Source organism: Lolium perenne, chromosome 7, assembly GCF_019359855.2.
Source record: "Lolium perenne isolate Kyuss_39 chromosome 7, Kyuss_2.0, whole genome shotgun sequence".
Taxonomy (NCBI): domain Eukaryota; kingdom Viridiplantae; phylum Streptophyta; class Magnoliopsida; order Poales; family Poaceae; genus Lolium; species Lolium perenne.
The window spans coordinates 331498691-331522256 of NC_067250.2; the positions used below are offsets into that span (position 1 = coordinate 331498691).

Genomic DNA, 23566 nt, shown 5'->3' on the forward strand with positions numbered 1-23566 from the left:
TGCGATAGCATAAAGAAGACCGTAAGAAAGACGCGATGTTGAGGCACCCCGCTGATGGGTCGCAGTGGAGAAAAATCGAGAAATAGTACCCGAACTTTATAGATGACGCAAGGAACTTAAGGTTTGGTCTAAGTACAGATGGCATGAATCCTTTTGGGGAGCAGAGCTGCAGTCATAGCACCTGGCCTGTAACTCTATGTATCTATAACCTTCCTCCTTGGTTGTGCATGAAGCGGAAGTTCATTATGATGTCAGTGCTCATCCAAGGCCCGAAGCAACCCAGCAACGACATTGATGTGTACCTAAGGCCATTAGTTGAAGAATTTTTACAGTTGTGGGGCAAAAAAGGTGTACGTGTGTAGGATGAGCATAAACAGGAGCTATTTGACCAACGAGCGTTACTTTTCGTAACCATCAATGATTGGCCTAAAGCCCAGAATAAGGCCTAAAAAGAAATGAATCTAAAAGGCCAAAAGCCCAGAATAGAAAAGGCTGGCCCATGTAAACGACATAAGTGGACCGGGCTGTATTTGCATTATGCGATTTCGTTTTGTCGCAATTTTGCCGCGTCGGATCAACCACGTAGGACCTGACGTGGCCAGGCCAGACTGCCAGTGACGATATTGAATCGTCATAGAGGTTATGACAATCCAAGATTGTCATAGACGGTTATGACAATTTCGCCAAAATCATCGTTATAGTTCATTACTGACGGCCAGCTTTTGATGATCCTATTTTCTTCATAAGATCGTCATAGATGGACAACCGTGATGATACAGTGATGGAAATGGAGGCCCGTAAGTGAGCATTTTTCTTGTAGTGGTCACTGGTGATGTGGACTCAGCCTCTCGCTGGGTCGAAGACCCGATAACCCTTCGTGCCGGGCTCATAGCCCACAAAGATCATCGGCCTGCTCCAATCGTCACGCTTCTTTAGCTCGGTCGAGTCTCTCTGACATGCACCACGCAGCTGAACGTACGCATGAAGTGCACATCTGGCTTGCGACTCTTAGCCGGCAACCTATGCAAGATGAACACAGGCGTCGGCACTGCCTCACCCCAGAACTCACCAGGGACTCTCTTGGCCTTCAGGAGATTGCCCACAATCATCTGGTTGCGCCGCTCGATGACGCCGTTCTGCTGTGGGGAGTATGGAGCCGTCAGGTGATGCTCCAGTCCAAGTTCCGCGCAGTATGCGGTGAAGGAACCGAAGGTGAACTCACCTTCGCGATCCATCCTTAGAGTCCACAGCTTGCAGCCGGACTTCGACTCGACTCCATTCCAGAGTCGGATGATGGCGGTTGTGGCCTCGTCCTTTGTCGCAAGTAGGGCGAGCCACATGTACCGCATCAAGTCATCGACTAGGAGGAGGAAGTACCTCTTCCCACTTGGTGTAGCCGGCGTGATCGGCCCTCGGAGATAGCCGTGGACCAGCTCGAGTCGGTCTTTCGCCCGGTACCTTGCCTGTTGCGTGAACGTGGCTCGCCGCTGCTTCCCTGCTAGGCAGGCGTCGCAGAGCTGGTTCACGTGCTCCACAAGAGGAAGACCACGCACCATGTCACCTCTGTCCAGTCGGCGCAAGCTGTCGAAGTTGAGGTGCCCGAACCGCGCATGCCAAGTCCAGGCCGAGTTGGCACCAGTGTGTATCGCCAAACACACAGGCTAGGTGACTTGCTTGGTCAACTTGTGCATACGGTTGTCCTTACACTTGACCTTCATTAGTAGCTTCCGCTGCTGGTCATGCACTCGGAGGAGCCCATCCACGATCAGCACCTGGCAGCCGTTCTCGTCGAACTAGCCTAGGCTGATGATGTGCGTGTTCAGCCGGGGTATGTAGTACACCCCGGTGATGGCTCGGTGCTCGTCTGACTTGCAGACGAACAACACTGTCCCTTGCCCGCTGATGTCGACGGTGGAGCCGTCTCCGAACTTGATGGAGCTGGTGACGCTCGTGTTGAGCTCTGCGAATGCAGCGCGATCACTAGTCATGTGATTGGTCACGCCCGAGTCGAGGTACCAGACACCCTCCTTGGAGTCCCCCTCTTGCGCCAGGTTGACCTGCGCCTTCTCCTCCACCACGAAGAGGGTCGACTCCGAGGCAGCCAGCTTCGCCACCTATCAACTAGGTGCGAGCGACTCTCGAGTCTCTACAGCCAGCTCCGAGGGCTACTGCACTGGTGTCGCCTCCGACTCCATGAGTCGAGGTGACTTCGACTCCTCCTGAGTCGGCAGATCCCACTGGGCTGTCCAACGGATCTGGGAGTGCTCCTTTGAAGGAGTCGACTCGCCCTCTGGCTCTTCCACCAGTCGAGTCACTGACTCTGCCACCGATCGAGACAAGGGTGCCGCCTCCGGCGTGCCCGACTCCGCGCTCTGGCGAGTCATCACTTGGAGCTGTGGAGCGGACGCCATGGTGCATGCCTACATCATGAGCAGCACGTCGTTGTTGTCATCTCCACCACGCACGAGGTGAGCTTCCTCACGCTTCTTGCAGCAATCCCGCACCTAGTGGCCGGCGATTCCACAGTACCGACACATATCTTTCACCGTGTCGCCGTTCCTGGTGCCTCACGCACTGATGTCTACGCATGCTTCTATTCCTGTAGACAGTGTTGGGCCTCCAAGAGCAGAGGTTTGTAGAACAGCAGCAAGTTTCCCTTAAGTGAATCACCCAAGGTTTATCGAACTCAGGGAGGTAGAGGTGAAAGATATCCCTCTCAAGCAACCCTGCAATTAAGATACAAGAAGTCTCTTGTGTCCCCAACACACCTAATACACTTGTCAGATGTATAGGTGCACTAGTTCGGCGAAGAGATAGTAAAATGCAAGTGATATGGATGAATATGAGTGGTAATAACAATCTGAAATAAATATGGCAGCAAGTAAACATGTAGCAGAACTTGTTGGAAACGGTGTTTCAATGCTTAGAAATAAGGCCTAGGGATCATACTTTCACTAGTGGACACTCTCAACATTGCAATCATAAAGGAATATAAATATAAGCACTTCACTATGCTATTCTGAACTACTCTCTGGCTGGATAACGAACACTAATTCACCACGTAGGGCTGCAAAGCAAACCTTAAAGATGTATTCCCAAGTACTAATAAACACCCCACGCTGTCACTGTGAGCATTCATAGGAGGTACTAACACACCACAATTTCATAGAGACATCCAACTCAAATCATAACTCAGTGAATAAGTATTCTGTGAAATATAGCCTAAGAGACCCACATGGTGCACACACTGTCACCTTTACACACGTGGGACAAGGAGTCTCTGGAGATCACATAAGTAAAACCCACTTGAATAGCATAACGACATCTAGATTACAAAGCTCATCATATGGATCTCAATCATGCTAGGCAAATCATGAGATCATTGTATTGAAGTACATGGGAGAGAGAGATTAACCACATAGCTACCGGTACAGCCCTTAGCCTCGAGGGAGAACTACTCCCTCCTCATCATAGGAGTCAGCAGCGTCGATGAAGATGGCGGTGGTGTCGATGGAGATGCCTTCCGGGGGCAATTCCCCGTCCCGGCGGCGTGCTGGAACAGAGACTTCTGTCCCCCGAATCTTGGCTTCGCGATGGCGGCGGCTGCGTAACTTTTCTCGTCCCGTGGCTTATTTTTTTAGGGTTTTCGAGGCGGAGGCTTTAAGTAGGCGGAAGGGCAGCCTCGGAGGAGTCCTGGTGGACCAACACCATAGGGGGGCGCGCCCCCCCTTGGCCGCGCCGCCATGTGGGGTGGGGCCCCCAGGGCTCCCCTTTGGTCCCTCTCTGGCTCTCTGGAAGCTTCCGTGAAATATAAGACCCTGGGCGTTGATTTCGTCCAATTCCGAGAATATTTCCTTTGTAGGATTTCTGGAACCAAAAACAGCAGAAAACAGGAACTGGCACTTCGGCATCTTGTTAATAGGTTAGTTCCGGAAAATGCATCAAAACGATATAAAGTGTGAACAAAACATGTAGGTATTGTCATAAAACTAGCATGGAACATCAGAAATTATAGATACGTTGGAGACGTATCAGCATCCCCAAGCTTAGTTCCTACTCACCCTCGAGTAGGTAAACGATAACAAGGATAATTTCTGTAGTGACATGCTACTTACATAATCTTGATCATACTATTGTAAAGCATATGGGATGAATGAAGTGATTCGAAGCAATGGTAAAGACAATGAATAAACAACTGAATCATATAGCAAAGATTTTTCATGAATAGTACTTTCAAGACAAGCATCAATAAGTCTTGCATAAGAGTTAACTCATAAAGCAATAAATTCTTAGTAGAAAGTTTTGAAGCAACACAAAGGAAGATATAAGTTTCAGCAATTGGTTTCAACTTGTAACATGTATATCTCATGGATAGTTGTCATCATAAAGAAGTATAACAAGTGCAATAGGTAAACATGTAAGAATCAATGCACACAGTTGACACAAGTGTTTGCTTCTAAGATAGAAAGAAGTAGGTAAACTGACTCAACATAAAGTAAAAGAATGGCCCTTCGCAGAGGGAAGCATGGATTACAATTTTTGTGCTAGAGCTTTTCTTTTGAAAACATAGAAACAATTTTGTCAACGGTAATAATAATTCATATGTGTTATGCATAAGACATCTTATAAGTTGCAAGCCTCATGCATAGTACACCAATAGTGCCCGCTGTTGGGATTCGTAGCATAGAAAACAAAAAATTTCCTATCGCAAGAACGAAGAACAAGCCAAGATCCAATCAAGAAGATGGTAGCAACGAGGTGAAGATCAACATACCCTTGAAGATCACAAAGCGTTAACGAGATCAGATCTCGTGGTGGATGTAGACGATCACTTGCCGCTTGCAAAAGCGCGTAGAAGATCTTCGACGGTGCCACGAACGGGCAGCACCTCCGTACTCGGTCACACGTTCGGTGTTGATGACGATGTCCTCCTCCCTGTTCCAGTGGGCAGCGGAAGTAGTAGATCCTCCTCGGAATCCCAGCAGCACGACGGCGTGGTGGTGGTGGTGGTGGAGAACTCCGGCAGGGCTTCGCCTAAGCGCTGCGGGAGTAGTATGTGGAGGAGGGGCGCTAGGGTTTGGGGAGAGGGGGGCTTGGGCGCCAGCCCTCAAAGGGGTGCGGCCAAGGTGGAGGCTAGAGTGGCCGGCCCCCTCCCCTTGTCCCTCTTTTTATAGGTGGAAATCCCCAAAGAGTTGGTCTACAAGTCTTCGAATAAGACCCCAACCCAAAACCTACCATAGGTGGGAAACCTACTCAAGGAGGGAGTCCTACTCAAGGTGGGACTCCCACCCTTCCTTGAGGGGGGCTGGCCGGCCACCTTTGGGTGGAGTCCACCTTGGACTCCTCCCCTTAGGGTTGGCAGGCCATGCTAGTGGAGTCCCTCCAGGACTCCGCCTTCCATGGTGATTTCTTCCGGACTTTTCTAAAACCTTCTAGAACCTTCCATAAATGCACCGGATCATTTCCAAACATGGAAAGTGACTTCCTATATATGAATTTCATTCTCCGGACCATTCCGGAACTCCTCGTGATATCCTGGATCCCATCCGAGACTCCGAACAAAACTTCGAACTCCATTCCATATTCCATATCTACTTAAACGACATCAAACCTTAAGTGTGTCACCCTACGGTTCGCGAACTATGCAGACATAGTCGTTACTCTTCTCCGACCAATAGCCAATAGCGGGATCTGGAGATCCATAATGGCTCCCACATATTCAACGATAACTTAGTGATCGATTGAACCATTTACATACGATAACGATTCCTTTTGTCTCGCGATATTTTACTTGTCCGAGGTTTGATCATCGGTATCTCCATACCTTGTTCAACCTCGTCTCCGACAAGTACTCTTTACTCGTACCTTGGCATGTCATCTCTTGTGACCCAGTCACATGCTTGCAAGCTAATCAGACAACATTCCACCGAGAGGGCCCAGAGTATATCTATCCGTCATCGGGATGGACAAATCCCACTCTTGATCCATATGCCTCAACTCATACTTTCCGAATACTTAATCCCACCTTTATAACCACCCATTTACGCAGTGGTGTTTGATGTAATCAAAGTACCCTTCCGGTATAAGTGATTTACATGATCTCATGGTCGAAGGACTAGGTAACTATATATCGAAAGCTTATAGCAAGTTGAACTTAATGACTTGATCTTATGCTATGCTTACTATGGGTGTGTCCATCACATCATTCACCTAATGATATGATCTTGTTATTAATAACATCCGATGTTCATGATCAGGAAACCATGATCATCTATTAATCAACAAGCTAGTTAAAATGAGAGGCTTACTAGGGACTCTGGTTGTTTACACAACACACATGTATCAATGTTTCCGGTTAATACAATTATAGCACGGAGTGTAAACATTTATCATGAACATTAAGATATAACAATAACTGTTTTATTATTGCCTCTCGGGCATATCTCCAACACCCGCACCTTGTCCTAATTAGCTTGGATTTACATGGATTATCATTGCATAACATATGTTTCAACCAAGTGTCACAAAGGGGTACCTCTATGCCGCCTGTACAAAGGTCTAAGGAGAAAGTTCGCATTGGATTTCTCACTTTTGATTATTCTCAACTTAGACATCCATACCGGGACAACATAGACAACAGATAATGGACTCCTCTTTAATGCATAAGCATTCAACAACAAATAATATTCTCATATGAGATTGAGGATTGTTGTCCAAACTGAAACTTCCACCATGGATCATGGCTTTAGTTAGCGGCCCAATGTTCTTCTCTAACAATATGCATACTCAAACCATTTGATCATGATAAATCACCCTTACTTCAGACAAGACGAACATGCATAGCAACTCACATGATATTCAACAAAGGTGTAATAGTTGATGGCGTCCCCAGAAACATGGTTACCGCTCAACAAGCAACTTATAAGAAATAAGATACATAAGTGACATATTCTTTACCACAATAGTTTTTAAGCTATTTTCCCATGAGCTATGTATTGCAAAGACAAGGAATGAAATTTTTAAAGGTAGCACGCAAGCAATTTACTTTGGAATGGCAGAAAAATACCACATAGTAGGTAGTTATGGTGGACACAAATGGCATAGTTTTTGGCTCAAGGATTTTGGATGCACGAGAAGAATTCCCTCTCAATACAAGGCTTTGGGCTAGCAAGGTTGTTTGAAGCAAACACAAGTATGAACCGGTACAGCAGAACTTACATAAGAACATATTGCAAGCATTATAAGACTCTACACTGTCTTCCTTGTTGCTCAAACACTTTTACCAGAAAATATCTAGACCTTAGAGAGACCAATCATGCAAATCAAATTTCAACAAGCTCTACGGTAGTTCTCCACTAATAGGTTTAAACTACATGATGCAAGAGCTTAAACATGATCTATTTGAGCACAACAATTGCCAAGTGTCAAATTATTCAAGACAATATACCAATTACCACATGAAGCATTTTCTGTTTCCAATCATATAACAATGAACGAAGCAGTTTCAACCTTCGCCATGAACATTAAAAGTAAAGCTAAGAACACCAGTGTTCATATGAACAAGCAGAGCATGTCTCTCTCCCACACAAGCATGAATTTATTCAGAGAATGAAAATAACAAAACGAAAATAAAAGCACACAGACGCTCCAAGTAAAGCACATAAGATGTGACGGAATAAAAATATAGTTTCACTAGAGGTGACCTGATAAGTTATCGATGAAGAAGGGGATGCCTTGGGCATCCCCAAGCTTAGATGCTTGATTCTTCTTGAAATATGCAGGGATGAACCACGGGGGCATCCCCAAGCTTAGAGTGTTCACTCTCCTTGATCATAATGTATCATCCTCCTCTCTTGACCCTTGAAAACTTCCTCCACACCAAACTCAAAACAAACTCATTAGAGGGTTAGTGCATAATAAAAAATTCACATATTCAGAGGTGACATAATCATTCTTGACACTTCTGGACATTGCACAAAGCTACTGAAAGTTAATGGAACAAAGAAATCTATCAAACATAGCAAAACAGGCAATGCGAAATAAAAGGCAGAATCTGTCAAAACAGAACAGTATGTAAAGACGAATTTTTCTGGGGCACTTAACTTGCTCAGATGAAAATGCTCAAATTGAATGAAAGTTGCGTACATATCTGAGGATCATTCACGTAAATTGGCAGATTTTTCTGAGTTACCTACAGAAGGGGCTACTCAAATTCGTGATAGCAAGAAATCTGTTTCTGTGCAGTAATCCAAATCTAGTATCAACCTTACTATCAAAGACTTTACTTGGCACAACAATGCAATAAAATAAAAATAAGGAGAGGTTGCTACAGTAGTAACAACTTCCAAGACTCAAATATAAAACAAAATTGCTGTAGTAAAATAAAAACATGGGTTATCTCCCAAGAAGTGCTTTCTTTATAGCCATTAAGATGGGCTCAGTAATTTTAATGATGCTCGCAGAAGAAATAAGAGTTGAAGCAAAAGAGAGCATCAAAAGTAAATAAGAAACACTTTTAAGTCTAACCCACTTCCTATGAAAAGGAATCTTGTAAATAAACAAGTCATGTAAGCATAATGCAATAAGCATAGGAAAACAAGACAAGCGCAACTTCAAGATTTTCAGCAAAAAGAGAGGTGTTTTAGTAACATGAAAATCCCTACAACCATATTTTCCTCTCTCATAATGATTTTCAGTAGCATCATGAACAAACTCAACAATATAACTATCACATAAAATATTCTTATCATGAGCTACATGCATAAAATTATTACTCTCCACATAAGCATAGTCATTACTATTAATTGTAGTGGGAGCAAATTCAACAAAGTAGCTATCATTATTATTCTCATCATCAAATATAGGAGGCATAGTATAATCATAATAAACTTTATCCTCCATAGTAGGTGGCACCAAAATACCACTATCATTATAATCATCATAAATGGGAGGCAAAGTATCATCAAAGAAAATTTTCTCCTCAAAACTTGGGGGACTAAAAATATCATGCTCATCAAAACCAGCTTCCCCAAGCTTAGAATTTTCCATAGCATTAGCAACAATGGTGTTCAAAGCATTCATACTAATAACATTGCTACTATCATGCAAATAAGGTTCCATAGGTTTTTTAATTTTCGCATCAAACAATCCATGTCTTAACTCAGGAAAAAGATTAAAAAGCTCACTGTTGTTTTCCATTATGCCTAACTAGTGTAAACAAGAAACAAAAAGATGCAATTGCAGGATTTAAAGGAAATAGTTTCGAGCACTCACACACCGGCAACAGTGCTAGGAAATAGCTTAGTAGTCGGAGGATGTGAATACCTTTTACCTTACCTCCCCGGCAGCGGCGCCAGAAAATAGCTTGATGTCTACGCACGCTTCTATTCCTGTAGACAGTGTTGGGCCTCCAAGAGCAGAGGTTTGTAGAACAGCAGCAAGTTTCCCTTAAGTGAATCACCCAAGGTTTATCGAACTCAGTGAGGTAGAGGTCAAAGATATCCCTCTCAAGCAAGCCTGCAATTAAGATACAAGAAGTCTCTTGTGTCCCCAACACACCTAATACACTTGTCAGATGTATAGGTGCACTAGTTCGACGAAGAGATAGTAAAATGCAAGTGATATGGATGAATATGAGTGGTAATAACAATCTGAAATAAATATGGCAGCAAGTAAACATGTAGCAGAACTTGTTGGAAACGGTGTTTCAATGCTTAGAAATAAGGCCTAGGGATCATACTTTCACTAGTGGACACTCTCAACATTGCAATCATAAAGGAATATAAATATAAGCACTTCACTATGCTATTCTGAACTACTCTCTGGCTGGATAACGAACACTAATTCACCGCGTAGGGCTGCAAAGCAAACCTTAAAGATGTATTCCCAAGTACTAATAAACACCCCACGTCATCCTTTGTGAGCATTCATAGGAGGTACTAATACACCACAATTTCATAGAGACATCCAACTCAAATCATAACTCAGTGAATAAGTATTCTGTGAAATATAGCCTAAGAGACCCACACGGTGCACACACTGTCACCTTTACACACGTGGGACAAGGAGTCTCCGGAGATCACATAAGTAAAACCCACTTGAATAGCATAACGACATCTAGATTACAAAGCTCATCATATGGATCTCAATCATGCTAGGCAAATCATGAGATCATTGTATTGAAGTACATGGGAGAGAGAGATTAACCACATAGCTACCGGTACAGCCCTTAGCCTCGAGGGAGAACTACTCCCTCCTCATCATAGGAGTCAGCAGCGTCGATGAAGATGGCGGTGGTGTCGATGGAGATGCCTTCCGGGGGCAATTCCCCGTCCCGGCGGTGTGCCGGAACAGAGACTTCTGTCCCCCGAATCTTTGCTTCGCGATGGCGGCGGCTGCGTAACTTTTCTCGTCCCGTGGCTTATTTTTTTAGGGTTTTCGAGGCGGAGGCTTTAAGTAGGCGGAAGGGCAGCCTCGGAGTAGTCCTGGTGGACCCACACCATAGGGGGGCGCCCCCCCCCTTGGCCGCGCCGCCATGTGCGGTGGGGCCCCCAGGGCTCCCCTCTGGTCCCTCTCTGGCTCTCTGGAAGCTTCCGTGAAATATAAGACCCTGGGCGTTGATTTCGTCCAATTCCGAGAATATTTCCTTTGTAGGATTTCTGGAACCAAAAACAGTAGAAAACAGGAACTGACACTTCGGCATCTTGTTAATAGGTTAGTTCCGGAAAATGCATCAAAACGATATAAAGTGTGAACAAAACATGTAGGTATTGTCATAAAACTAGCATGGAACATCAGAAATTATAGATACGTTGGAGACGTATCACGCACCCGGGTTGCCTCTGTCGCGCCCGCGGCCTCGCGGCTTGCCACTACTAGAAATAAGGCTACCCGTGGCGCACCACTTTTTGCTACACGTGGCGCACTGCATAGTGTTGCGGTGCACCATGGGTAGCATAATAGGTGCGCCACAAGCATCGTGGGAAACAAAAAAAAAGGTCCACAACCAGGTTGTGGGAAACGCAAATTTACAGAAAACACCCTAAAAAGAAATGAAAAAAGTAATCGAGTCCTGCTGGGCAGAGGACCAGCAGCGGCTCGTCGTCCATGGTTGCTGCTGCTGCTGTTGATGGCGGCGTGGTAGCGGTTCCATGGCATCGTGGGTGGGCAGAGGACCAGCAGCAACTCGTCGTCCATGGTTGCTGCTGTTGGCGGAGAGCAGTTGCAGAAGCAGTAGAAGGAGGTCAGCCTCCTCCTTGTGGTGTTGACGAGAAGGTCCAGACCAGGGGCTCAAGGCGGCAGCGGCGTCGTCTCCCGCGGCGTGAGGGAGCCGTCGTGGCAGAGAGGAGGGGACGCGGTGCAGAGGCGACGAGGCTTGGCGCAGGGAGAGAAGCAAAGAGGAGGGCTCGGGTGCAGAGGCGACGGGGCTTGGCGAGGAGAGAAGCAGAGAAGAGGAAGAGGGGAAAAGGATGAGGGGAAGTGCTCCTCTGGTGCATAATCATCCGGTGTAGAGAAGAGGAAGAGAAACAAACAAGAGGAAGAGGGGAAAAGGAGGAAGAGGAGGAGGGCTCAGGTTCAGATTAGGGTGAGGTTACCCGTGACGCACCCCATACCGGTGCGCCACGGGTATATTTTGAATTTTTTTTGCCGCGAAATCTAAAACGTCTAAAAACTCTATTTTTTACCGAAACATAATGTGTTTTTGCAAAATATGTCGAAATTGATGTTTGTTATTTTTCCTAACTACTAGATTACGCAACATAACTACATCTCAAAGAATTTTAAAATTTGAAGTTTCTATCATTTTCTTTTATTTTTTCCAAAATTGAAAAGGCGATCCACGGGGGGGGGGGGGGGGGGGCCCAACCCGCCACGGGTACCAAATATACCCGTGGCGCACTAGTATGTGGTGCACCACGGCTAAGTGTGGCCACCCCTGCCAACCTGGCCCACGAATATCCGTTGTGCACCACTTTTCACGGTGCGCCACGGGTAAGTTACAAGCCGTGACGCACCAGTTTCTGGTGCGCCACGGGTATAGCCACAGGCAATTGCCCCCTTCGCGTCCGGCTTGGCTGGACGATGCGCCTTTGTCCCGCAGGTTCATCCGCGCAAGCCACTCCTCTCCAGAGAGGAGCAGCTTGCCAGCATGCTTGGCCTCCGGCTCCGCCTGCTCATGGTGCTCCTCGGCTGCCTTGAGCTAGCCGATGAGCTCCTCCATGGAGAGGGTGTCGAGGACGAGCAAGGTATCGATGGAACATGCCATATGCCGGTCATCTCCTCCGCCGATCTCTCACGAACTCAGGCTCTGATACCAGTTGTTGGCACTAAACTACCGACTCGGCTTGCCGACTCGGATGAACTGAAAACAGAGGAGAGGAAGGGGTGACCGAAACAAGTGAATGATTTGCCACAATTTTCTTATTGCTGGGTTGCCCTTTAAGTAGGGACTGGGGGACTACAAAGTAAAAAAGCAACGTCCCGTCAGAGACACCGACGGGACGGCTCCATACCGACTTGACCTGTCGGCGACCACTGTATATGACATCTAGCACGTCCTATCTATCTACTCTGTACAATCTGTACAGACCCATGCTGCCGACACACTGCCGACTCCAGGAGCCAGCTAATCGGCGACTCGACTTCGTGACAGGCCCCGAAGTCGGCTACTCTACTCGACTCGGACAGACTCCCCAAGTCGGGAAACACAAGCCGGTTCCAACAGTACACGCTAAAGCGATCAAGCTAAGTGCTGTCAGTCTTTATGCACTCGTGCTACACGCTAAAGCGATCAAATGTTCTTCTCCGTCTTTATGCTAAGACGTTATGGCAGCTACGTTGTTTACTATGATGATTGAGATAGCTCCGTTAACTCATACCGTGCTTAAACATCAAAGAAATAAGGAAATATTCTGTGCACCGTGAGTGTGACACAGCTGATTATTGATCGACGTACATCATCGCCAAGTTAGTATGAGATATATTTAATTTAACACGAGTGTCATGAGGCTGTCAAAAAGTGCGGCTGCTTTGTGGGATACGTACTACCAAACTTAATTAAAATAAAGGCGTCACATTTATCTCAACATTCACAAGTAGTGCGCACTCAAATGAGCTAGAGAAACCATGCACATCATATTAGTATCTAGGTGTCGGATTCTGCTAGGAAGAGTACGATGTGGAGTTTGTGCACCACGGGTACCAATTAAGCGGCATGTCTATATATAGACGGCGTGGTTCTCCTATCAACCCAAACAAGCTGAAACCAGCACTCCAGCAGCACTAGCTAGTACCAAACATCTGACATGACGCTCACCCAGAGCACTAACCAGGCCTTGCTCGATGCTCAGCTCAACCTCTTGGACAACACCTTCGGCTACATCAAGTCCATGGCCCTCATGGCCGCCCTGGATCTCCGCATCGCCGATGCCATTGAACACCATGGCGGCGCCGCCACCCTTCCCTAGATAGTAGACAGGGTCACGCTCCACCCATCCAAGATCCCCTCTCTGCGTCGCCTGATGTGCGTGCTCACCGTCTCCGGCGTATTCGGCGTGCAGCCCGCGGACGGCTCCAGCGAGCTTTTGTACGCTCTCACACCGACGTCCCGCCTCCTCGTCGGCCCGCGGAACTTGGTTTCAATCACAGCCATGTCGCTCAGTCCCCACTTTGTCGCCTCCTACCTCGAGCTTGGCACGTGGTTCCAGCAGGAGTTGCCGGAGCCCTGCATCTTCAAGCTGGCACATGGCGAACCATTGTGGAAGCTGGCTGAACACGACGCGACTTTCGATGCGCTCATCAACGATGGGATGGTCTCGGACACCAGCTTCATCATGGACATCGCCATCAAGGAGAGCGGCGAGGTCTTCCAGGGGATAACCTCGCTGATCGACGTCGTAGGGGGTCTCGGCGCAGCGTGCCCCCGTCGACATAGCTGCCCCTGCCCTAGCTGAGAATCCCGGCCTTCCGCCAGAAGTAGCCCACCTGGCCGCAAGCACAGCGACGCCTGAAGATTCAGCGCGGCCTAGAGCGGTGAGCTCGGCGCTGCTTCGTTCTCTGTTGGCCCAGCCTGGCCAGGCCCGTCCTCCACTCGGCCCACCGCGCAGAAGCTCCAGACGAAACCACGCTAGCGTCCGCGCAGGGCGCACCCATGCCTGACGACGTTGGACGTGAAGGAATAGTCAAGCGGCCGTGAGTCGCTGAGGGTTAGGACATATGCGCGCCATTTGCTTCTCAATGACAACAGCCGGCACAGAGTCCCCTTCGAGCTTGACCAAAGCAGTAGGAGAACACATAGGCACAAGATGAGGTTTGTAAACACTGTCAGGTAACTCGAGAAAAAGCAAATCATCAAAACCTTGAGCTGCCACCACCGCTGATGGCTTAGGAAGCTGAAGAGTAGGACATCTTGTTGTCGGGTGCGCCATGTTATTACAAACCAGGCAGTAATGTTGCACCTTGCAATCTTTGGTGGCGTGAGTATCAACTGCACACTTCCAGCACTTCAAGGATTTCTTAGCTTTCCCCGCGGCAGCAACTGTAGCACTCGAGGTGTCCAGAGAAGCATCTTGCTAAAGCTGACCCCCCCTCAGCCAACGGCGGCACAGGCACTACCGTAGGAGCAACTGCTGCAACGGCCTGAGGCACCGATGGTGGCATAAAAGGTATCTGCGGGAAAGACGTCGGCATAGGGGCCAGCACCGGAGCTTGAAACCCAACCGGCTGACCAGCACCAGCCTTTTTCTTCTTCCTTTTGTTCTTTGAGGCATTAGAGCCCCCCGCTTGAACAGACCCCGGCAATTGCTGTTGCTGAAACTGCGGGAACACCGGAGCTTGGAACTGACCGTAAGGTGGAGCATAGACCGGAGGCTGAGGTTGAATGTACTGCTGCTGCTGAGGCGGCGCGGAGAAATACGCCGGCGGGCCAGGGTGCCGGGACGGAGTTTGCAGAGGCCGGAACTGACGGATCGTCGCTGCGGTTCCTGGAATAGGTCCCCCGGATGGCATCACCCCCTGATGAGGGACGGGAGCGGCCGAGCCAGAGCCCGCCTGCGGAAAACCAGAAGACATAGCAGGCCGCTCCTGCTATAGTTGCTGCTGCGGGCGTGGAAGAGGTGCCCCATGGCCACCCGACGGTGGCGGACGGACAGGAAGCCCCGACATGGGCGCCAATCCCGCGGCAGCAACCAAGGACACGAAGCTCCGATCGCCCACCGAACGCAGCTGCGACGGGCGCGACGATGAAGGAGATCTTGTATCTATCTACTCTGTACCAGCTGTATAGACCCATGCTGCCGACACACTGCCGACTCTGGGAGCCGGCTAATCGGCGACCCGAAGTCAGCTACTCTACTCGACTCGGACAGACTCCCCGAGTCGGAACACTCCCAGAAACACAAGCCAATTCCAACAGTACACGCTAAAGCGATCAAGCTAAGTGCTCTCAGTCTTTATGCACTCGTGTTAGACGCTAAAGCGATCAAGTGTTCTTCCCCGTCTTAGCATAAAGACGTTATAGCAGCTGCGTTCTTTACTATGATGATTGAGATAGCTGCGTTAACTCATACCATGCTTAAACATCAAAGAAATAAGGAAAAAAATCTGTGCACCGTGAGTATGAGTGTGACACTTACAGCTGATTGTTGATCGACGTACATCATCGCCAAGTTGGCGACCATGAAGCGGCAGAGACAAGACAGATGAGATATATTTAATTTAACACGAGTGTCATGAGGCTGTTAAAAAATGCGGCTGCTTTGTGGGATACGTACCAAACTTAATTCTAAGGCATCAATCCTTCAATGATAAACTAGGAAGGGGTGGCGCGGCGGCACGCCGCGCCCATGAGTTTGTATGCTTTTTTTTTGCAAATTGTTTGATAATGTGGTCTGGAAAATGCACTAATACACAAAAGTGGAGATACATGCTGCTGCCATTTGCACACACTGCTCTAGAGTAGTAGCACGAATTAGCCAGTGGCACAAATATTTATCGAGATCTTATACATAGTCCATGGAGTAGCCAGACGTAAATAGTACATAGAAGATTACAATATGTCCTAGTCTAGTACAACTAAAATTTCTAGTGATCAAATCCCGTCGGAAGAAACCATCATCCTTTCCTCCTCTGACATAGCAGCAGATCAGATTATATTCAGTCGATGATTCAGTAATCTCGTCCAAGGCAAACATCATTTACTAAGGTAGGTCGATCCGCTGTGGTACAACAGACCTCAGTATTTAGTGAGGCTGATCATCTGCGCAATCACTATAAGATGTGGATGATCAACTTAGACCGATTATACAGCAAAACGTTTGTACTGACAAAATGTGCCATTATAAAATACTTCAGTACAAATTACTGATGATGCCCGCATTTCAGAGCTATCTGCAAACTTCAGTCTAACACAGTACTACTCAGTTGGGGCCTTAGGGGTAGAACTGGCACATCTGGCTCCGTCTGCACAAAATAGAACTCTGGGAATGAAAGAGTAGGAGAAGACATTAGTTAAGTGAGTGTACAGTATACATATTGAAAATGGAAGTATATGACTAATTAGACATGGAACGGTAGATTGCAGGCAACATTTTTGGAGGTGTTCAAGCACTTCTTTGATATAACTTGTCTCCATAGATGGTGCACCAGTTTCATCTATCCCAAATATATTCAACTCTTTCGTTGATGTTACCCTCGAAACTACAACTTTAAACTGCCCATGAGAAAATACGGGATTAGCAAGTATACATATCGTAGAAATAAAGATGAAGGGAAGCAATACAATCAGACATATCGGCAATCGGGCACTTGCCCAGGCAAATCTCTCTCCATCGAGCATCCACGTCCGAGAAAGCACATTGAGACAAAGAGACACCGAAAACGACAGTGCACAGTACAGTACCAAGCAAGAGAGACGACCAATAGGAGAACAATCTCAACAGCCATAGAATCAATATTCTGTTGAACCATCTAAACCATGACAACTGGTTGGGCGTGGCATGAACATACTGACCTCGATAAAAATATTGCTACGACCATAAAAATATGGTCATACTTTTGAAGGTTTTATAAAATCAAACCTTCCAAATGCCATGTTAGCTGCGGTTGGATATGAATTCATGACTATTTACACAATAGTGTGTAATACTGTAAGTGTTAACCATGAACATCTGACATCTGCTTGTCAGATAGTTGACATAGGAAGAGCAAATCATTATACACTTCCATGTAAAGTCAACACAAAAACATAAGTACAGACTTGTGTGTGTATTATAAGTGAAGATTAATCTCTTAGTCAATAACTGATAGTGTATAAGTTATTGGATATGGAGTAAAAGATAATGCTAGGAAAAGAGATTCGTAATACATGTCCTTGCCACTTGTCTGAATAGCTATGCAGACCCAAATTTTCCATCTGTTCAGCATACTGGACAATGGAAGGCAGGATTGAGTTGTCTCATATTCATATAAGCATGAGGTTGAGAGGTTCTACCATATTTACCATTGAATTGTAGAAAATGCATGCAAGACTGTTTCCTACCTCTGAAATTGGGAAAACAAATAAACAGATGGATAGCCAAATAAAAAGCAATCGTCTCCCAGAAAGTTTTGTGGACCACTATATAAACCTATGAACTAAGGAACAATTATGTTGTAAGAAAAAAATCCAAAATAATTTTGTTATACGAACCTATAAAGCAAGGGTGTACCTGTCTTTTTCAACACAAAATCTTCTCTGCTGCTGGTAGTGACACACAAAAGAATAATATCTGCAAAGATTGAGAGACCAATTAATAAGTAAGGAGCTGGAATGATTGCATGATGTATTCCACACAATGTATGTCAAATAAGTTAGCCCATACAGAGCACAAAATAGAAAATGTTATGTTAAGAACAACTGGTACCACATGAGATTTTTGTGTGCTTAACTGAATCTTGTGACACCATCAATTCTATGAAAACTATACTGGCCGCAGCAATTAAAGACAACGGAATAGCTAGAAATTACAGAAGAGAATGGAACCTAACTTGAATATATAATCAATTTTTTTGCCATTCCTTATTGACACATTCTGATCCCCGCGTCTGGGATGCCACTGGCCTGACACACATCACACAACAGTGCAAGGACAATTCAAATGTGCTTAAAGTTATGTTTAAAAAACTGTGCTTAAAGTAGCCGACCCGATATTGGTATTGCGTTATGCTCATTGAAATGAAAAATGTTCATCCAGAAATTTCCCTCGTAAGTCAGATGAATAGTGAATTCCTTAATATTGCAGAGAAAGGAAATCTATATGGCAGGAACATTCAGTTGCATTATATCGACGTGCAAGTAATTAAAGATCGAATAAAAGAGGGTAATTTTGAAAATATGATCTAATGATCAAAATAATCAATATCCAGCAGTACTAAGTAATATTTGAACAAAGCTAGATACGGAAGTGGAAGAAGAAATACAGAGAATAATAAAAGGAAGAGCACAAAGAATGCTGAAGTGGATGACACCTAATGTTACTAAGGTGCATGACATCCTAATAAGAAACACGGTCTCAGTGGTGAGTGGGCGAGGCAGACTAACCAGAACTGATGGGTTCACCGATAGCATCGTCCATGAGGCACCAGGTGGCCGCCATATCCAGGAGGGAAGCAGCGGGATCTGAGAGAAGGGAACGCGGACAGCAGCTGAACTACACGGAGGAAGGCGACACCCATGTGCGTACGGCGCTACGCCTGCTGTAGACCCTGCAGTAGACGCGGCATACCCGCCTCCTCTTTGCCGCCGCCCACGTCGTGCTTGTGCTGCCCGTCCCCCTCGGCCTCCTCCTCCTCCTCCTCCTCCTCAATATCCGGCTCAGCCTCGTTCAGGCTCTTCGCCTCTGCCTCGGCCGCCATCAACGCGGGGTGGTCATGGTGGCGGGCGCTACCACGTCTTCCGCCGGATGCGTGGGCCGCTCTAGGTGACGGTGCGGCTGTCACGTCTTGCCGCCGTTCTCCGTCATGGTGAGGGGATGGATCAGTCGGGCTGATGGGGAGATGAGTGTGTGAAAACCCTATAACTACGATCTGTTGTGGGAGTTTTTTTTTCTCTGAACTTGGGATGCGGGAGATGAAGAGAAGGAGACGTATGTGCAAGGAAAAATTTCCGGGAACTCCTAGACATATCTCTAAAGCGGTGGTTTAGCCAAAAACTGCCACGTTTCTCACAGCAAAGCCACGTTAGCCAAAATAGTAGGGACCCAATTTCACCATTTAGGCTTTAATTTAATTACAGAGAGATTCACATATCCATACAAACAAAAGCTGTGGCCACAGCCGGTTGCCGGTAACCTGCTAGCCTAAAGAAAATGAAGAAGGAAAACCCATATAGCAAAATAGGCAATGTGAGGGACACGCGTCAAAAAACTGTAACAGTAAAACGTACGAAATTAGCACTTCTACAGTGTCTAAATCGCTGTAGAGGGCACTAATTTGATTGTCTTTTATATAGGGTATAATGCCTTCTCCCACTGTAGTTTCTGGGTTTTACCGCAATTACTCCGTAAGAAATACTCCACTTTTTGTCATCTCACTTATTCGAGAGAAATGCTACTACCTTCTTATATTGATTGTGTCACTAGGGGTTCTCCTAAAGTATGTTCGGGAAAAAAATTACATTATCCGTTGTCTCTTTTATTCCAAAAAATACTACTACCTTCTTCTATTGATTGCCTCACGACCACCCTACGCTACTACCTTATTCCACAACAAGTTTGTAAAAAAATACTTCATTATTCGCCGCCTCTTTTATTTGGGAAAAAAGTATTACTACCATATGTTATTGATCAGCTCACTATCATCCTAGGGTTGTACTCCGTTATTCGACTCCACTTTTATTCGAGAAAAATGCTACTGTCCCTGCCCCACGATCAAACTACGAGAGTACTACTACCTTCTTTCACAAAAGTTTGGTTTTATTTCGGCAAAAATACTTTACTTTTTGCCCCTCTTTTATTCGGAAAAAATATTACTACCATCTTTAATTGATCCCCCAATCGCCCTACGAGCTTGGAGTGTCGTCATGCCAAAGCTTCCTATGCCTCTTTTATCTGGGACTACGGTGTTTTGCTTCAGTGTTTTCACAGTACACTCTACAGTGCTTCAGAAAAATGCTCTCCAATAAATAAATATCCACTATTTATAGCACCCTACGGCCGCGGCGTGTCGCCGCGCTGCACCTTCCTAGTATATTTAATTTAACACGAGTGTCATGAGGCTGTCGAAAAGTGCGACTGCTTTGTGGGATACGTACCAAACTTAATTAAAATAAAGGTGTCACATTTATCTCAACATTCACAAGTAGTGCGCACTCAACTGAGCTAGAGAAACCATGCACATCATATTAGTATCTAGGTGTCGGATTCTACTATGCAGAGTACGATGTGGAGTTTGTGCACCACGGGTAGCAATTAAGCGGCATGTCCATATATAGACGGCGTGGTTCTCCTATCAATCCAAACAAGCTGAAACCAGCGCTCCAGCAACACTAGCTAGTACCACACATCTGACATGACGCTCACCCAGAGCACTAACCAGGCCCTGCTCGATGCTCAGCTCAACCTCTTGGACAACACCTTCGGCTACATCAAGTCCATGGCCCTCAAGGCCGCCCTGGATCTCCGCATCGCCGATGCCATTGAACACCATGGCGGCGCCGCCACCCTTCCCCAGATAGTAGAGAGGGTCATGCTCCACCCATCCAAGATCCCCTCTCTGCGTCGCCTGATGTGCGTGCTCACTGTCTCCGGCGTATTCGGCGTGCAGCCCACGGACGGCTCCAGCGAGCTTTTGTACGCTCTCACACCGACGTCCCGCCTCCTCGTCGGCCCGCGGAACTTGGTTTCAATCACAGCCATGTCGCTCAGTCCCCACTTTGTCGCCTCCTACCTCGAGCTTGGCACATGGTTCCAGCAGGAGTTGCCGGAGCCCTGCATCTTCAAGCTGGCGCATGGCGAACCATTGTGGAAGCTGGCTGAACACGACGCGACTTTCGATGCGCTCATCAACGATGGGATGGTCTCGGACACCAGCTTCATCATGGACATCGCCATCAAGGAGAGCGGCGAGGTCTTCCAGGGGATAACCTCGCTGATCGATGTCGCAGGGGGTCTCGGCGCAGCAGCCCAAGCCATGTCAAAGGCATTTCCGCATGTGGAATACACCGTGCTGGATCTCGACCATGTCATCGCCAAGGCTCCCACGGGCACCAATGTGAAGTACATCGCCGGGGACATGTTTGAGAGCATTCCACCGGCAAATGCTGTCTTCCTGAAGGTATTATTTGAGTAGATGAAGTACTCCCATAAAAATGAACATGACTTGAAACAGTCAGAAATATTAAAAGGCGGCTCATTAAGTCATCAAACCAACTAAGCAATTTGTCTCCTCTAAAAACTAAGCAGTTCGTCAATGTTCAGTATTAACAATACGTTTTTTTTTTGTCTACCCTCAATGTTTATTCATTTCAGTGGATTCTCCATGACTGGGGCCACGACGATTGTGTCAAGATATTACGGAACTGCAAGAAAGCCATTCCTCCGAGAGATGCTGGAGGGAAGGTGATAATCATGGATATTGTGATTGGAGCAGGACAGTCAAACGTGAAGCACAGAGAAGTGCAAGCCTTGTTTGACGTGTACATGATGATTATAAATGGCATTGAGCGAGATGAGCTAGAGTGGAAGATGATGTTTTCTGAAGCAGGGTTTACCGACTACAAGATTATACCGGTTCTAGGTGTTCGATCCATCATCGAGGTCTACCCATAAAAAGTCTAGTCATGTAAACCACATAATGGTGTGGTGTTGTTTCTCTTTCCGGTTTTACTTAGCCGCTAGGAATTTGATTTCCCTAAAGCTTAGAGCACGCGATGTGTGCGTGTCGAGCATGTCGAGTCCGTGTCTAGCATCGAGTCTGTTCACGCAGGGTCGTAGTTATTTGCCGCTCATGGGATGGCAAGAGTCTTAAGGATCGTGGCGTGCGCATAGTCCGGCCTTCATGTCCGTTTCCCTTTCATTCAATAAAAGGAAGAAAGAAAGCCGAAAATGCTGCGGCAGTTGAGCAGCACAAAACTCTTTTTTCTTCTCTTCTTCGTTGACATCCATATGAGTTCACACGAGATCGTTGAGTTTAGGAGAAGATGCTTGTCAATGCGGTCGAGCGAGATGAGAAATACCGGATAATATCTTATATAGAACTGCGGTCAAGATACTCTGGCAAGCACCTTCTCCCAGAGCGCGTAGCACCTCTGTCTGAGACGGAAAGCATCTACGCACTAGTAGAAAAAATGCCTTCCGTTCGGAGCTGCCCGGAGCATTAGTCCCGGCCGCGTTTGGAACCGGGACTAATGTGAGCATTAGTCCCGGTTCAAATGGCTAGGACGCCGCATGGGGCACGGCCAGCATCAGTCCCGGTTCAACCGGGACCTTTAGTCCCAGTTAGAGACACCAACCGGGACTAAAGAGGGTGCGGCAGGCTGCGGCCGGTGCGAGCACCTTTAGTCCCGGTTGGTGTCTCCAACCGGGACTAAAGAGACACTAACCGGGACTAAAGGTTTATCTTTAAAGGTTCATCTAAATTTTGTCTATATATATCATCTCCTGCCCAAGAGGTGTATGCTGGTTTGCTTTTCTCTTCTTAGCTTTGAGAGGTGTATGTTAGTTTGCTTTTCCCTTCCTATGCACAAGAGGTGCTCGATGAAATACCTGAGAGTATGATGCCACTTGAGTTCACACAAAACAAACATCATATGAAGTGTCCGAGCCACACTTAAGATTTCTCCTCTTTTTTCCTACTCGATTGAGGTTAGCAACTTTATCCTTTCATCTGTCATTGATAAAATGCATATGTCGATGTACAGTGGTCACGTCTCTATTCATGATGTTCTGTAATGGTTTTTGAAATACATAATTATATAATACAGATGAGCCGGCAATGGATGTATGATGACCAACGCACTTCCGAGTTCCTTACGGGCCTGCATAATTTTATCGGTCTGGCTGAGGCAAACAGTCAGGATGGTTTTATTTGTTGTCCATGTGGTGTCTGTCAGAATAAAAAGGATTACTCTTCCTCGAAAATCCTTCACACCCACCTGCTTCGGTCCGGTTTCATGCTCAGCTATAATTGTTGGACCAAGCACGGAGAAAGAGGGGTTATGATGGAAGACAATAAAGAAGAAAAGGATGATGACAACTATCCTATATTTTCTGAATACAGTGATACTACAGCGAGGGAAGCTGAAGATCAAGAGGCATCAGATGAGCCCGCAGATGATCTTCACCGCGCCATTGTTAATGCGCAGAGAGAATGCAAAAGTGAAAAGGAGAAGTTGAAGTTGGAGCGCATGTTAGAGGATCACAAAAATTGTTGTCGTTGCATATTCGACAGTACCCCGGAGGAGGGATCCTCACGAAGGGGGGAAGAAGTAGGGGCCATTGGGCGGAGTGCTTTCGGGACGGTGGTACGCGAGTTACCCAGCTTCGGATCACGCTGCACGATGGCAGGGCCTACTGCTGCTTGTCTGGAATTA

At 46.6% G+C, this 23566-nt stretch overlaps 1 protein-coding gene, 1 long non-coding RNA gene and 1 pseudogene across 2 annotated transcripts; 2 read left to right on the top strand and 1 right to left on the bottom strand.

Annotated features, from left to right (window-relative positions):
- The first annotated feature begins 13162 nt into the window (after positions 1–13162).
- LOC127314141 (O-methyltransferase ZRP4-like) lies at positions 13163–14437 on the top strand (annotated as a pseudogene).
- Positions 14438–15958: 1521 nt separating this feature from the next.
- LOC127314143 (uncharacterized) lies at positions 15959–19105 on the bottom strand. The gene is made up of 2 exons (XR_007859419.1): positions 18578–19105; positions 15959–17765 (listed from the first exon to the last, which is right to left on the bottom strand). It is a non-coding gene; the product is annotated as an uncharacterized lncRNA (long non-coding RNA).
- A 1369-nt stretch (positions 19106–20474) lies between these two features.
- On the top strand, positions 20475–22109 carry LOC127314140 (O-methyltransferase ZRP4-like). The gene is made up of 2 exons (XM_051344600.2): positions 20475–21309; positions 21504–22109. Exons 1-2 carry the CDS (start codon positions 20545–20547, stop codon positions 21801–21803), a joined length of 1065 nt encoding a protein of 354 aa, XP_051200560.1. The 5' UTR covers positions 20475–20544; the 3' UTR covers positions 21804–22109.
- The last annotated feature ends 1457 nt before the right edge of the window (positions 22110–23566 follow it).

Bases quoted from the DNA above. Each gene is read 5' to 3' on its own strand.
- LOC127314140 (XM_051344600.2), top strand. From the start codon at position 20,545: ATGACGCTCACCCAGAGCACTAACCAGGCCCTGCTCGATGCTCAGCTC. The intron at 21,310-21,503 runs GTATTATTTGAG...TATTCATTTCAG, and splicing joins CAAATGCTGTCTTCCTGAAG to TGGATTCTCCATGACTGGGG.